Raw genomic sequence first — 17,022 nt, forward strand, 5'->3', positions numbered from 1 at the left:
GATTTATGCACAAAGTTAGATTCTGTATAGTTGTAGGGTAATCAACAAGTTCAGTTGGAATCCTCACTTCTTATTTTTAATTTTGAGAAATTGAAATTATTTGCATGGATTAGAGAACGAAGTATCCACCAAACCCTTAACCTGAAGTCTGTTTGAAATGAATGCTTGTGTGTGAAACTGAAAAGTCAGCTGACCCAAATTCCTTTCATACTGAATCTTAGCTTATTTCATTTAGTTGAATAATCAGTATAAAATCTGAGTTTTGCTTGGGAAATATTGCTTTCCCAAAATATTCAATTTGATTATGATTTTAATCTCATATTTCAAGTTTCCAAACTCTGGAAAAAGTTTTCAATATTTCATTAGTCTATGTTCAACTTGATTTATTTTTATTTTGCTTTATTTCTGTTACTAGTTGAATTTTTTTACTTATCTGAAGTGTTTTATACTGATGGACATTGGCAACATGCTTAATTTCTGGCAGTGGAATATTTCATATTATTTTGGAATGTCAGTTTAATATCTTCATATGTTATGAGATGAGTGATATTATCTCATCTTTTGATAATTACATTTTGGTTAAATTTTATAGTTATAAACTCACAGTAAGAGCATAAGATAAAGGCCCCTCTGGCCATCTGTTGTCTTCTGAACTGCCTTTTCTTCTGCATTAATCCTGGATAGTTTCTGTTAAAGTGGGAAGAGTTTCTGCACATTCTTTTGGTTTCTGCTATAATGTGAATGATTTGTACCCATAATAAAACCCTGGTCTAACATGGGCGACACAAATACTAGTTTTAAGTCCCCTAGTTTTTTAGATGCTTAAGATGGCATACAGAAAATGGTAGGACAAAATCAAGGAAGGTCCTGTTAAAGAGAGAAAGGATAACATGGGTAAATTTACTTTATAACACAGTTGTTACAGATTAAAAAAATGTGATTGTCAGTGTGCTGAGCTATCATATAGACAGATTTCATGCTTTCATTCATTAGTCACAAGGAGTTCTTCTGATTGCTGCTTTTCTAGGTGTATACAGTTGAAGAATCAGGACTAAATATCCTGGTGTGGTCAGTGGTTGGAAATAAAAGAACTGGCTGGACGTATGGACATGTATCTGTCTCCAGTAACGGTCCATTTAAAGTGGCATTTGAAGCTGATTTAGGTGGAAATGAGAACATCTTCATTGCCCTTGATGACATCTCTTTCACCCCAGAGTGCATGTCTGGAGGTAAGTGATTCTTTCAGAAAACAGGACCAAGTATAGTCTTCTAATATCTGAAATATAGAAGAATTGGGAATTCTGAGGAATTGCTGTATTTTCAAGTCCACTCCTACTCATACATTGAAGTTGGTACAGGTAGTATGCAGAGAAGTTTCCTGCCTGTGAATTTTGCCATGAAATTTTCATGTCCTCTAGGCAACAACAACAACAAAAACCCCTCTGCACTAAAATTATTAAGAAACTGTGAAGAAATTTAGGTAATCAATGTGGCTTTATTGTCTACTTTCTTCACACCCAAAGGTTCACCGTAACCTAATAAGACTCCCCCCCCCCAAGCCATCTGTTATCTTTGAAACTATCTTCTCTCCCCATGTTAACATTTCCTTTCCCTAGGCTAGTTCTCTTAACCTATTATAACTGTGCAATATAGAATGCTTGTTCTATTTCAAAAAGAAAACAGAAGTTCTTTTTTTTTCATTAGAATTGACTTTATATTTTTTTAACATTTATTTAATGAATATAAATTTCCAAAGTACGACTTATGGATTACAATGGCTTCCCCCCCATACCGTCCCTCCCACCCACAACCCTCCCCTTTCCCACTCCCTCTCCCCTTCCATTCACATCAAGGTTCATTTTCGATTATCTTAATATACAAAAGATCAGCTTAGTATACATTAAGTAAGGATTTCAACAGTTTGCTCCCACACAGAAACATAAAGTGAAAAATAATAGATGATTTTTTTTAAATGATGATGAAATCAGACCAGACCTATTGTCATGTTTAATCCCAGTGAGAGTCAAGTTGGGAATTGATAATTTCTTTTTTTTTTTTTTTTTTTTTTTTTTACAGAAGATCAGTTTAGTATACATTAAGTAAAGATTTCAACAGTTTGCACCCACATACAAACACAAAGTGAAATATATTGTTTGAGTACTCGTTATAGCATTAAATCTCAATGCACAGCACATTAAGGACAGAGATCCTATATGAGGAGTAAGTGCACAGTGACTCCTGTTGTTGACTTTACCAATTGACACTCCTGTCTATGGCATCAGTAATCTCCCTATGAACCAGTCATGAGTTTCCAAGGCTATGGAAGCCCTCTGAGTTCTCTGACTCTTATCTTGTTTAGACAAGCTCATAGTCAAAGTGGAGGTTCTCTCCTCCCTTCAGAGAAAGGTACCTCCTTCTTTGATGACCTGTTCTTTCCACTGGGATCTCACTCACAGAGATCTTTTGCCAGAGTGTCTTGGCTTTCCATGCCTGAAATACTCTCATGGGCTTTTCAGCCAGATCCGAATGCCTTTAGGGCTGATTCTGAGGCCAGAGTGCTATTTAGGACATCTGTCATTCTATGAGTCTGCTGAGTATCTCACTTCCCATGTTAGATCACTCTCCCCTTTATTTATTCTATCGGTTAGTGTTAGCAGGTACTAGACTTGCTTATGTGCTCCCTTTGACTCTTAGTCCTTTCATTATGATCAATTGTGAACTGAAATTGATCACTTGGAATAGTGAGATGGCATTGGTACATGCCACCTTGATGGGATTGAATTGGAATCCCCTGGTATGTTTCTAACTCTACCATTTGGGGCAAGTCAGCTTGAGCATGTCCCAAATTATACATCTCTTCCCTCTCTTATTCCCACTCTTATGTTTAACAGGGATCACATTTCAGTTAATTTTCAACACTTAAGAATGAAGTTGGAAATTAGCAACTCAGGAATCCCTAGAGCATACGCAAACACATGCAGATTGAACAACATGCTCCTGAATGAACAATGGGTCATAGAAGAAATCAAAAGAGAAATCAAAAACTTTCTGGAAGTAAATGAGGATAACAGCACAACATACCAAAACTTATGGGACGCAGCAAAAGCAGTGTTAAGAGGAAAGTTTATATCAATAGGTGCCTACATCAAGAAATTGGAAGGGCACCAAATAGATGAGCTTGCAATTCACCTCAAGGATCTAGAAAACCTACAGAAAACCAGACCCAAATCTAGTAGGAGAAGAGAAATAATTAAAATCAGAGAAGAAATCAACAGGACTGAATCAAGAAAAAATTACAAAAAATCAGCCAAACGAGGAGCTGGTTTTTCGAAAAAATAAACAAAATGGACACCCCATTGGCCCAACTAACTAAAAAAAAGAAGAAAAAGACCCAAATCAATAAAATCAGAGACGAAAAAGGAAATGTAACAACAGACACCACAGAAATAAAAAGAATCATCAGAAATTACTACAAGGACTTGTATGCCAGCAAACAGGGAAACTTATCAGAAATGGATAGATTCCTGGACACATGCAACCTACCTAAATTGAACCAGGAAGACATCGAAAACTTAAATAGACCCATAACTGAGACAGAAATTGAAACAGTAATAAAGGCCCTCCCAACAAAGAAAAGCCCAGGACCAGATGGATTCACTGCTGAATTCTACCAGACATTTAAAGAAGAACTAACTCCAATTCTTCTCAAACTATTCAGAACAATCGAAGAAGAGGGAATCCTCCCAAATTCTTTCTATGAAGCCAGCATCACCTTAATTCCTAAGCCGGAAAAAGATGCAGCACTGAAAGAGAATTACAGACCAATATCCCTGATGAACATAGATGCAATAATCCTCAATAAAATTCTCGCCAATAGAATGCAACAACACATCAGAAAGATCATCCACCCAGACCAAGTGGGATTTATCCCTGGTATGCAGGGATGGTTTAATGTGCGCAAGACAATCAATGTGATACACCACATTAACAGACTGCAGAAGAAAAACCATATGATTATCTCAATAGATGCCGAGAAAGCATTTGATAAAATACAACACCCGTTCATGATGAAAACTCTAAGCAAACTGGGCTTGGAAGGAACATTCCTCAATACAATCAAAGCAATCTATGAAAAACCCACAGCCAACATCCTATTGAATGGGGAAAAGTTGGAAGCATTTCCACTGAGATCTGGTACCAGACAGGGATGCCCACTCTCACCACTGCTATTCAATATAGCTCTGCAAGTTCTAGCCAGAGCTATTAGGCAAGAAAAAGAAATTAAAGGGATACAAATTGGGAAGGAAGAACTCAAACTATCCCACTTTTCAGATGATATGATTCTTTATTTAGGGGACCCAAAGAACTCTACTAAGAGACTATTGGAACTCATAGAAGAGTTTGGCAAAGTAGCAGGGTATAAAATCAATGCACAAAAATCAACAGCCTTTGTATACACAGACAATGCCATGGCTGAGGAAGAACTTCTAAGATCAATCCCATTCACAATAGCTACAAAAACAATCAAATACCTTGGAATAAATTTAACCAAGGACGTTAAAGATCTCTACGATGAGAATTACAAAACCTTAAAGAAAGAAATAGAAGAGGATACCAAGAAATGGAAAAATCTTCCATGCTCATGGATTGGAAGAATCAATATCATCAAAATGTCCATTCTCCCAAAAGCAATTTATAGATTCAATGCAATACCAATCAAGATACCGAAGACCTTCTTCTCAGATCTGGAAAAAATGGTGCTGAAATTCATATGGAGGCACAAGAGACCTCGAATAGCTAAAGCAATCTTGTACAACAAAAACAAAGCCGGAGGCATCACAATACCAGATTTCAGGACATACTACAGGGCAGTTGTAATCAAAACAGCATGGTACTGGTACAGAAACAGATGGATAGACCAATGGAACAGAATAGAAACACCAGAAATCAACCCAAACATCTACAGCCAACTTACATTTGATCATGTATCTAAAACCAATTCCTGGAGCAAGGACAGTCTCTTCAATAAATGGTGCTGGGGAAACTGGATTTCCACGTGCAGAAGCATGAAGCAAGACCCCTACCTTTCACCTTACACAAAAATCCACTCAACATGGATTAAAGACCTAAATCTACGACCTGACACCATCAAGTTACTAGAGAACATTGGAGAAACCCTTCAAGATATTGGCACAGGCAAAGAATTTCTGGAAAAGACCCGGGAGGCACAGGCAGTCAAAGCCAAAATCAACTATTGGGATTGCATCAAATTGAGAAGTTTCTGTACTGCAAAAGAAACAGTCAGGAGAGTGAAGAGACAACCGACAGAATGGGAAAAAATATTTGCAAACTATGCAACAGATAAAGGGTTAATAACCAGAATCTACAAAGAGATCAAGAAACTCCACAAAAACAAAACCAACAACCCACTTAAGAGATGGGCCAAGGACCTCGATAGAAATTTTTCAAAAGAGGAAATCCAAATGGCCAACAGACACATGAAAAAATGTTCAAGATCACTAGCAATCAGGGAAATGCAAATCAAAACCACAATGAGGTTTCACCTCACCCCGGTTAGAATGGCTCACATGCAGAAATCTACCAACAACAGATGCTGGCGAGGATGTGGGGAAAAAGGGACACTAACCCACTGTTGGTGGGAATGCAAACTGGTCAAGCCACTATGGAAGTCAGTCTGGAGATTCCTCAGAAACCTGAATATAACCCTACCATTCAACCCAGCCATCCCACTCCTTGGAATTTACCCAAAGGAATTTAAATTGGCAAACAAAAAAGCGGTCTGCACCCTAATGTTTATTGCAGCACAATTCACAATAGCTAAGACCTGGAACCAACCTAAATGCCCATCAACGGTAGACTGGATAAAGAAATTATGGGATATGTACTCTTTAGAATACTATACCGCAGTAAGAAACAATGAAATCCAGTCATTTGCAACAAAATGGAGGAATCTGGAACACATCATGCTGAGTGAAGTAAGCCAGTCCCAAAGGGACAAATACCATATGTTCTCCCTAATCAGTGACAACTGACTGAACACCAAAAAGGAAACCTCCTGAAGTGAAATGGACACTATGGGAAACGGTGACTTGATCAGCATAGCCCTGACTGTTAATGAACAACTTAATACATTATCCCTCTTAGTAGTTTTCTTGTCTGGTCTACTTAATATGACTGGTTTAATTTTGTAATTTATACACAGTTATTCTTAAGTGTTGAAAATTAACTGAAATAAGAAAACAGAAGTTCTGTCATAAACTACATTTCTATGAAACCTTCCCCTCCACTGAAATCAGAATTTCTGTTCCCTAGGTTGCTTCTGCTTAAGTGAGGCTGTTTGTTCTCTTACAAAATATTCATTTTTATAAAATATTTATGTGAAAGAGAGGGAGGGAGGGAAAGAGGGAGGGAGAAAAAGAGAGAGAGGGAGAGATATCAAATGACGTCAATGGCAAGGGCCAGGCTGAACCTAGGAACCTGAAACACCATTTAGATCTCCTATAGGTGGCACTTGGTCCACCATTTGTTGTTTTCCCTTTTTTAAAAAAATATTTATTTATTTATTTATTTGAGAGGTAGAGTTACAGACAGTGAGAGGGAGAGATAGAGAGAAAGGTCTTCCATCCATTGGTTCACTCCCCAAATCGCCGCTACGGCCAGGGCTGCGCTGATCCGAAGCCAGGAGCTTCTTCCGTGTCTCGCATGTGGGTGCAGAGGCCCAAGGACTTGGGCCATTTCTACTGCTTTCCCAGGCCACAGCAGAAAGCAGGATTGGAAGAGGAGCAGCTGGGACTAGAACCGGCGCCCATATGGGATGCCAGCACCTCAGGCAGAGGATTAACCTACTGCGCCATGGTGTCAGCCCCTGTTGTTTTCCAAGGTACATTAGCAGGGAGCTGGATAGGAAGTGGAACAAATGGGATGTGAACCAGCACTTGCATGGGATGACAGCATTGCAGGCAGCAGTTTAACTTCTTGTGCCACAACACCACCTCGTCTTGATTTTTAAAGTATAGTAGGGTCATTTTCTTTGTTTCTACCCATGCCTTATTTAAAATGTTGGTTTTAGACCCTTATTCTAAAGTTCCCTTTCCATGGTAGGCATTTGGCATAGCGTTTAAGACAGTAGTCAGTCCCACTCCTGGGAATTTACCCAAGGGAAATGAAGTCAGCATATGAAAGAGTTATCTGTACCCCCATGTTTATTGCAGCTCAATTCATAATAGCTAAGATATGGAATCAAACCAGATGTCCATCACCTGATAGCTAGATAAACAAATTATGGTATATATACACTATGGAATACTTCTCAGCCATAAAAAGAATGAAATCCCAATTTTGACAACAAAAATGGATACAACTGGAAACCATTATACTAATGAAATAAGCCAGTCTGCGAAAGACAAATACCACATATTTTCCCTGATCTGTGGTAACTAATAGAGTACCAAAAATGTAATGTATAAGAATGAAATTGACATTTTGCCATTCAATGATTGTTTACAGCCTTGTCTCTACTGTTCAGGAACAGTGATTTTTTTCTTCTATCTCTTGAACTCTTTGGGTAGTTAATCTTATGAGTATACAGGAAAAATGAAAGTAGGTAATTGTAAAAATAAGAGGGAATAGGGAGGAAGTGTTGGGGAGCATGGGCCAGAGGGAGAATAAGGTGGGAAGTATCACTGTGAGATTTAAATACCTTAAATAAAATTTTAAAAAGGCATCATCACCCCATATCTGCATATCTAGACTTACATTTTAAGCCTCCTCCTGATCCTAGTTTACTGCTAATGTGCACACTGGAAGGCAGCAGGTGATGGTTTAAGTACTTTTGTCCCTGCCACCCATGTGGGACACCTGGATTGAATTTCTAGCTCTTGGCTTTGACCTGGCCCTAGACATTTACAGGCATTTGGAGAGTGAACCAGCACATGGGACACCCCTACCCTAACACACTTCTCAGATTAAAAATAAATTAAAAATTAATTATAAAACAGAAGAGTCCATTCCTTCAAGGACACACATCTGAGTTCTTACCCTCATGGTTTTCCTGTGGAACCTACACTCTATGCAATCTCAACTTCCAGGTAACGCAGTCTGTGTGAAACCTTGAGCTCTTGATTCAGATAACCCTCATCAAAGTTCTTTGTTTTTTAAACTTTGTTTTTAAAATTGTTTTGTATTTTAAAGGCACAGTGGTGGAGAGAATGAAAGATAAAGAGTGAAAGAAATCTTTCATCTGCTTATTCACTCCCCAAATACCAACAACAGCCAGACCTAGGCCAGGCTGAAGCCAGGAGCCAGAAATTCTACCCCACATGCATGGCAGGGGCCCAAATAGTTGAGCCATCCATCTTCTGCTGCTTTCCCAGGGGCATTCGTAGGGGAAAAAAAGCTGAAAACTTTTCAGGAGTTGGATCCAGTATGGAAACTAAGTGTCTGAGAACAGATGCCAAATAGCAAATAATTATTTTCAAAGTGAATATCTACAGTTACTAAAACTAATATAAACAGAAGAATGTGAACAGAAGTTCCAAATGGATATAAACATACTTAAGTGCACTTATATATGTGAATATATTCGTGCACATATATGTATGCACATGTAGAGAGAGGTTATGTGAAACTGTGAAGCTACTCACTAGTGATTCAAAGGAGAGAGCTGGAAAGTGGACTAGTGACAACAAGAGAAAACCTCTCTAACATTTCATAATGTTGTCTATTTTTCCACCATCACAAAATTTTTGATTATATGAGGTTATATGAAGATAGAATATTTATGCAATTGCAGTCATTAGCAGTGGCATCACTATTCTTGGTTAGGAAGGAAGCCTCTACAGTTGTGGAGAATAGTGATGTTAAGTAAAAATCTTCTCTTTTGGGGCCTCAATATGGTGTTTCATCAGCTCTCAATTTTCTTTTAAGTCTGCAGCTTCTGTAAGTGTTTTGGGAAGAGTGGACTCTGAGAATAAGGCATGCACCCCTCTACCACTGTCTATTTTCTCTCACTTTTTTTTTTCAATTTTGTGTATTCCATGAGACTTCTGTCTTTTTACACACATGCAGCTTTCTTACAGCAAAACACATACCCTCTTTCCTACCTTGTTTTGTCCCCCATAAGTCCTTTGTCCCTCTCTACCTGGTCAGGACTCTCCTATTTCCTTCCTTCCTTCCTTCCTTCCTTCCTTCCTTCCTTCCCTCCTTCCTTCCTTCCTTCCTTCCTTCCTTCCTTCCTTCCAAGATTTATTTTTTTTTATTTGAAAAGCAGAGCTACAGTGAGAGTGAGAGTGAGAGAGAGAGAGAGAGAGAGGAATCATCCATTCACTGGTTCACTCTCCAGAATGTCTACAACAACAGAGCCAGGCCAGAACAAAGCCAGGAGCTTCCGGGGCCCCAGCACTTGGGCCATTCTTGGTTGCTTTCCCAGGTGCATTAGCAGGGAACTGGATCAGAAGTGGAACAGTTGGGTCTTGAACCAGCATCCATATGGGATGCTGGCTCCCTAGGTAATGGTTTTACCCATCAAGCCATGGCACCAGCCTCTCCTATTTTCTATAGTCAAAAGGGAATCTCATCCATCTTTCCAGGAATATGTCCACTAGCAGATACATGGAAATTAGATGTTTTTCTTATGGTTCCCCCACAGAGGTGACTAGAGTTCAGTGCCCCCATAGAAATGACTAGGTTTTAATAAAAAATCAATATTTGGATAATTTATGAAGGGCTCACATAGAAATATAACAAATAAACCAAAATTTTCATGAACTGAAGTGAAAAAATCATAATCTCCCCCATAGTTTTTATTATATATTTGAATGTTGTTAATTAAATACCTTTTCAATGAATCCTCATGTGAATGGAAGGGGAGAGGGAGTGGGAAAGGGGAGGGATGCGGGTGGGAGAGACGATATGGGGGGAAGCCATTGTAATCCATAAGCCGTACTTTGGAAATTTATATTCATTAAATAAAAGTTAAAAAAATGTAAAAAAAATACCTTTTCAAATATAATTACAGATTTATAACTGATGTATATTTGCAATGAGTGATTTTACCATCTATGTGACTCAGTAAGGTAGTATTTCCACTAACTTAATTTCTGCTCTTTAAACTGAAGTTTGATATGCACATCATTTTCCTTTTAAAACAATATATTTTGCTTTAAGTAAACATACTAATCATAAAACTAAAAATCCATCAGATTTTCCTTAGGCATTTATGAAATCCATGGGACTGTTTCACTGAATTTCACTGTAAATTATATGTATGAAATATTTTTATTGCTATAAGAAATAGATTCCCACAACTGTCTAGACATAAGTAAGCAACAAAAGTTAACATTCTTTGCCCTCTCAAAGAAACAAAATAGGGTAGAGAACCACCTGCAGAAGTCAGAATGAAGAGGAGTGTGGTTATCAGAGCCAAGTCTTAGTTCCTGGGAATATTGAAGTTGGTTAATGTTGGTAGTTCCCAAATCTTTTATCCTTGGTGGGTTTTCTTCCTTGAAGATTTTCCTTTTCATTCTTATAAGATTTGTGAGAAAACAAAAATATAAGGTTTACTCTTAGATAGAACACTAATGACCAAAGTCCTTTTTGTACAATCTCATAAAACTTCTGAAGCAATAGGTTGGAAAACCATGGCATGCATATGAAATAATGATCACTTTAGTCACCAAATTACAGAAACATTTTCAAAAGTATCAAGAAACATATATATTTTTTTAATTTATTTGAGAGTCTGACAGAGTCAGAGCTCTATCCGCTGATTCATTCCCCAAGGGTTCACCATGCAGTGGCTAGGCCAGATCTAAGTGGTGAACCAGTAATTCCATGTAGGAGCAGGCAGTCAACTTGAGCTCTGACCTGACTGTTGCCCTCCAGGCTGCTCAGCAGGAAGCTGAAATCAGGAATGGAGCCAGGACTCATGCCTAACTGACATCTTAACTGCTAGACCAAATATCCACCCTAGGGTTACATATATTTTTAACAGAGCCTTTTAGTTTCTATTTTACTGATTTACATTTTTACTATTATGGTTTATTACATCAGTGGAGACAATTAGTCACTGTGTTCTTTAGCTTACCCACTTTGATGATCTAATCCCACATTAATTATCAAGGAAAGTCTAATCACTATTAAGACTATTGATTTACTGTGTGCCAGTGTAGGAAATATTTACTGAATACATATCTAAAGCTAGTAACTCCACTGGGCATTGAGATATCATTGTATTCTCAAAGGGAGGTTAAAATTTGTCCAGCTCTGACTTGGAGTGTCCTACCTCTGTATGAAATCAGATAAATACCTGGTGAAGGCACTGTTGTAAGGATGGTAATAATGCAACTGTAATTTCTTGATGGCACCTATGACCCATGTAGCTTTAATTGTGAATCTTATGTTGTTTCAGAATATTTTCTCTCATCTCCCAAACTCTAAAGTATTTTTTAATGTGTTTGCTAATGAGACACATGACAGATGATGTTCATGTGCTAGTCATACTACTTTTACAAGATTGACAAAACAGCAGTGACTTACCTCTACTGGAGCATACAGGTTGGGTTGGATGAAGGTGAGAGTAACTTTATGGTTGCTACAGCCTTGACTCTGCTCCAATATACAGAGGATAAGTCAGTTGTAAACTACAGTATGAGATACACTTCCTTGTTGATTCTAACACACTTGAAACGTGTGATTGCCTCTTAAGGGGATCCCCCTCTTATCTCACCCATAACTCTAATGGCTTAAAGTGACCATACACACTTGTCACCACCCCACACACAATACTAAAATAAAGTTTAAAAAATAAAAACACATAGACTAAGCAAATATTGGCTTAAAAATAAACAAAATTGCTCTTAAGTCATATAATAAATCTTGCTCAAAGTGAATCAGTACTTTCTTGAAGTATCTTTCTTCCCTCCTCTCTATTTATCACAGTCACTGACATTTGAGTATTCCCCAGTCTTTGCTTATTTCTTTTTAAAAAATCTTTAATGTATACAAACTTCATGCATTTCATATATATAGATCTAGGAACATAGTGATGCTTAAGCACCCTAACCTCCATCCCACCTGCACTCCCAACCTTCGTCCTCCTCCCTCTGCTATTCTCATTCTTATGAGTATAATGTCAACTGAAAATACATCTTTGCTTATTCATGGAGAGCTGCTTCTGCCTAAGAGTTTGCATAGTCTTCCCTTCAGAGTGCCAATTCACGTTCCTTCTGCATCAGAAATATTTCTGTGAAAAATCTGAGAAACAATCCAGCAAGGATTTAATTTAAAAGAACACTTTGATGATTGGAATGTGCTATAAATCAGCTTTTTTGGGAAGCCTATACTGAGGTATATCTCGGTGGATTATTCATAAAATTCATAAATAGGGGGTGAGTGTGATAGCACAGTAAGTGAACCTACTGCTTAGGAAACCCACATCCCATATCTGAATGCCTGATTTAAATCCCAGCTATTCTGTTTCCAATCCAGCTTCGTGCTAATGCAGTCCTGGAAGGCATCAGGAGATGATGGCTCAAGTGGTTGAGTTCCTGCTATTCATGTGAAAGATCCAGCTAGATTTCTAGGCTCCTGGCTTTGGTCTGGCGCAGCTCCAGCTGTTGTGGGGATTTGGGGAGTGAACCACAGGATACAAAAGTCTGTCTGTCTCTATCTGTCTCATACTCTCCCTCTCACTTTCACTGTTGTTTTGCATTTTAAATAAATTAATGAACTTAAAAATCCATAAATAAAAGTAGTTTGAATGTGTAAATAAGACAATTACTGACTGGTCCCCACTGCTATTTGGCTCTATTTATTTCTTTTTAATATACTGATGAGTTCATCAACAACTGTCAAAGAGACAATGAGATGTTTAAGACCCTCCAAACAATAACATTCCTGAAAAGTAGTGCAACCCTATGTATTCACATACATTCCTTGACCTTGAGAATCATTAATCAATATTCAACATTCTTGGCCCATGCTTATTTTTCTATCTAGCATAGTTTTGAAATTTTATGTTTTAATTGTCATAGAAAATGTGTATGTTGGTGGGATACCATGTGATGTTTTGATATATGTGTACACTATTTAATGTTTGAATCAGGGTAATATATCTCCTCAAACATTTACAATTTTTTTGGTTAAAACATTCAAAATTCTTTCTACTAGCTTTTTTGAAATATATAATAAATTATCATCATATGTCATCACCATTTTGTGAAAGAGAATATTAGAACTCATTTCTTTCATCTCACTATAACTACTTTCCCTTGACCAATGATGATTTGTTTATGAACTCAAATCTTTGCTGAGGAACACTTTTATGTAATGAAAGTTTATTGAATGCTAAGTTTTTGAATATGTAAATGCTGTGAACTTAAGATCCTCATCTGTCACATGAGTTGATTGGATTTGAACAAGATTGTCTTCAAGATTCATTCCAGTACAATATCTTACACTAAACTAGGACTTCATCTGCACTTTAGATACAGTGGCATTCAGTCTTTGGGCACTAAATTGGGATCTCAGAGCAAAACCTAGTGCAACAAAACCAGAGTATATTGGAAAAAACAGAGTATATTGAGGGAAGGCTCCAAGATGGTGGAATAGGGAGGGAGCTCACTGATAATCCAGGAAAATATAGTTTAATAAAAGTGGAAATACTGTAGTCTCAGGGAAGAGTTGGGGAAAAAACTGCAGAGGAAACTCTTCCGGAATTAGAGGAACATGGTGGACCCAAATGGAGGGCACGAGCACCCATGGCTCAGGAGCCCAGCTGCCAAGTCTACACACCAGCGCTGGAAAGGGAGGTTAGGCAAAAACGCAGTAGCCCGAGACACTGGCGGAAAAGTGGCAGGAAGAGCCTAGAGGGAACTAGGCTTGAAGCCCCATGGGGGAAAGTGCACCAGCTGAACTAGAGGGGAGAAAAAAAAATAAAAGGGACTGGTACAGCCACAATTCTTTCTCTCCACTCACCTTACAAAGGTGAGTGAGACAATAGAGCAGGCACCATTTTGGACATATTGTAACAGCTGCGCCAGCTCAGGGCTGTGCCCATCCTCAGACAAGCAGAAAAACCTGACTCTGGTGGGGAGAAATAAGAGGAGGCTAAGAACTAGTGTATGTGTGGAGCTTATGAACCAGGACTGTTAATAAAAAAAAAAAAAAAAAAAAAAAAAACTGAGGGTGCATGGGAGAACTCACAGTGTGGCTGAGACGTGAGTAGTTTCGGTGGGAGACGCCACAAATTTGGGAGGCTTTGGCTACCCGGTGAGAGACATTGCAGGGGAAATCTGAGCTTACACTGGGGACTGCACAGATCCTTTGTGTGGTCCTTGGGACAGAGCAGATAAATATTTTACCCACTGGGGCTAGCATTCAGGCACTGATTGTCATCCAAGAGAAGAGCTCAGCTGAGTGGAATTACTTCCCTTCTGAATTAAAAAAAAAAAGAGAGAGAGAGAGAGAGAGAGAAGATTTACCATGCCAAACCTGGGTGTGTCACCTTTGGCACACTCTTAACCCTGAAGAACAGAACTGAACAGAGCTCTCTGGCCACACCCAACACAAGCCTCTAGAGATTCACCAAAAGCAGACAATCCACTCAATCTAGAGTCATAGTATAAGGAGAAAAGCCACCACAGCGAAAAGAAAAACAAAGAAGAAAACAAAGAATATCTCCACAATGCCAAACAACAAATGCAGAAACCGAGGACAAGAACAAGGAAGATATCATGACTCTCACAAATGTACTTGACACTCCAACACAAGATTATGAAGATGATGAGATAGAAGAAATTCAAGATAGGTAATTCAAAAAATTTAGAAGCAATCAAAAACAAATGCATGAACTACTGAAATCCATGCAGGACAGGACAGAAAATCTATCTTGTGAAAATGAAATCTGAAGGAGGAATCAAAGTGAAATGAGGAATTTAGTAGAACATGAAATTGAGTTATTGAAAAGAAACCAAAATGAAATGAAGAATTCACTAGAACAAATAAAAAACAAATTTGAGAGCCTTAAAAACAGATTGGGTGAAGCAGAAGAGAGAATATTGGACTTAGAAGACAGAGCACAGTAAAGTATATAGTCTAACCAAAGAAGAGAAGAGGAAATTAGAAATATAAAAAATATTGTTGACAATCTACAGGATACTATTTAAAAAACCAACATTCGGGTTCTAGGAGTTCCTGAAGGCATGGAGAGAGAGAAAGGATTAGAAGGCCTTTTTAGTGAGATACTTGCAGAGAACTTTCCAGGTTTGGAGAAGGACAGAGACATCCTAGTACAGGAAGCTCATAGAACCCCTAGTAAACATGAACAAAAGAGATCCTCACCACGATACGTTGTAATCAAACTCACCACAGTGAAATATAAAGAAAAGATTCTACAATGTGCAAGAGAGAAACGTCAGATTACTCTCAGAGGATCCCCAGTTAGACTCACCCCAGACTTCTCATCAGAAACCCTACAGGCTAGGAGGGAATGGCAAGATATAGCCCGAGTACTAAGATAAAAAAACTGCCATCCCAGAATATTATATCCTACAAAGCTCTCATTTGTGAATGAAGTCATAAAGACCTTTCATAGTAAACAGAAATTGAAAGAATTTGAACCACTGGTCCAGCTCCTCAAAAGATGCTTAAAGATGTATTACACACAGAAACACGGCCATCGATACGAAAGAAGGTAAAGGAAGAAAATCTGTAAGTAAAAGACCACATGAAGTTCAAAGCATATATTAGAAATATCTTTGAAAAAATGGTAGGGCAGAGTCACTACTTATCAATAGTCACATTGAATGTAAATGGCCATAACTCTCCTGTTAAAAGACACAGAATGGCTGAATGGATTAAAAAACAAAACCCATCTATTTGCTGCTTACAAGAAATACATCTTTCCAACAAAGATGCATGCAGACTGAAAGTGAAAGGTTGGAAAAGATATTACATGCCAACAGAAACCAAAAAAGAGCTGGCATAGCCATCTTAATATCAGACAAAGTAAACTTTAACACAAAAATGATTAAGAGATTATTGGAATTCATAGAAGAGTTTGGCAAAGTAGCAGGATATAAAATCAACAGCATTTGTATAAACAGGCAATGCCATGGCTGAGGAAGAACTTCTAAGATCAATCCCATTCACAATAGCTACAAAAACAATCAAATACCTTGGAATAAATTTAACCAAGGACGTTAAAGATCTCTACGGTGAGAATTACAAAATGTTAAAGAAAGAAATAGAAGAGGATACCAAAAATAGAAAAATCTTCCATGCTTATGGATTGGAAGAATCAGTATCATCAAAATGTCCATTCTCTCAAAAGCAATTTGTAGATCAAATACTATATCAATCAAAACCAAAGACTTTCTTCTCAGATCTGGAAAAAATGATGTTGAAATCCATATGGAGACACAGGAGACCTCAAATAGCTAAAGCAATCTAGTGCAACAAACACAAAGCCGGAGGCATCTCAATGCCATATTTCAGGACATACTACAGGGCAGCTATAATCAAAAAAGCATGGTACTGGTACAGAAACAGATGAATAGACCAATGGAACAGAATAGAAACACCAGAAATCAATCCAAACCTCTACAGCCAACTCATATTTGATCAAGGATCTAAAACCAATTCCTCGAGCAAGGACAGTCTATTCAACAAATGGTGTTGGGAAAACAGGATTTCCATGTTCAGAAGCATGAAGCAAGACCCCTACCTTACATCTTACAAAAAAATCCAATCAACATGGATTAAAGATCTAAATCTACGACCTGACACCATCGAATTATCAGAGAACATCAGAGAAACCCTGCAAGATATAGGCACAGGCAAAACTTCTTGGAAAAGAACCTGGATGCACAGGCAATCAAAGCCAAAATTAACAATTGGGATTACAGCAAATTGAGAAGTTTCTGTACTGCAGAAGAAACCATCAAGAAAGTGAAGAAACAACCAACAGAATGGGAAAAAATATTTGCAAACTATGCTACAGAT

General features: G+C 38.0%; 1 protein-coding gene across 1 annotated transcript in view; it reads left to right on the plus strand.

Annotated features, from left to right (window-relative positions):
• The window catches only part of MALRD1 (MAM and LDL receptor class A domain containing 1), a 407,814-nt gene that overhangs the window by 322,433 nt on the left and 68,359 nt on the right, over positions 1-17,022 (plus strand). The window contains exon 29 of the mRNA XM_008268638.5: positions 1,028-1,229. Within this exon, the coding sequence (XP_008266860.4) occupies positions 1,028-1,229 (202 nt within the window). The remainder of the gene's footprint in view (positions 1-1,027; positions 1,230-17,022) is intronic.

This window comes from Oryctolagus cuniculus, chromosome 13, assembly GCF_051225735.1.
Source record: "Oryctolagus cuniculus isolate XC-2025 breed Fujian yellow rabbit chromosome 13, ASM5122573v1, whole genome shotgun sequence".
NCBI lineage: Eukaryota > Metazoa > Chordata > Mammalia > Lagomorpha > Leporidae > Oryctolagus > Oryctolagus cuniculus.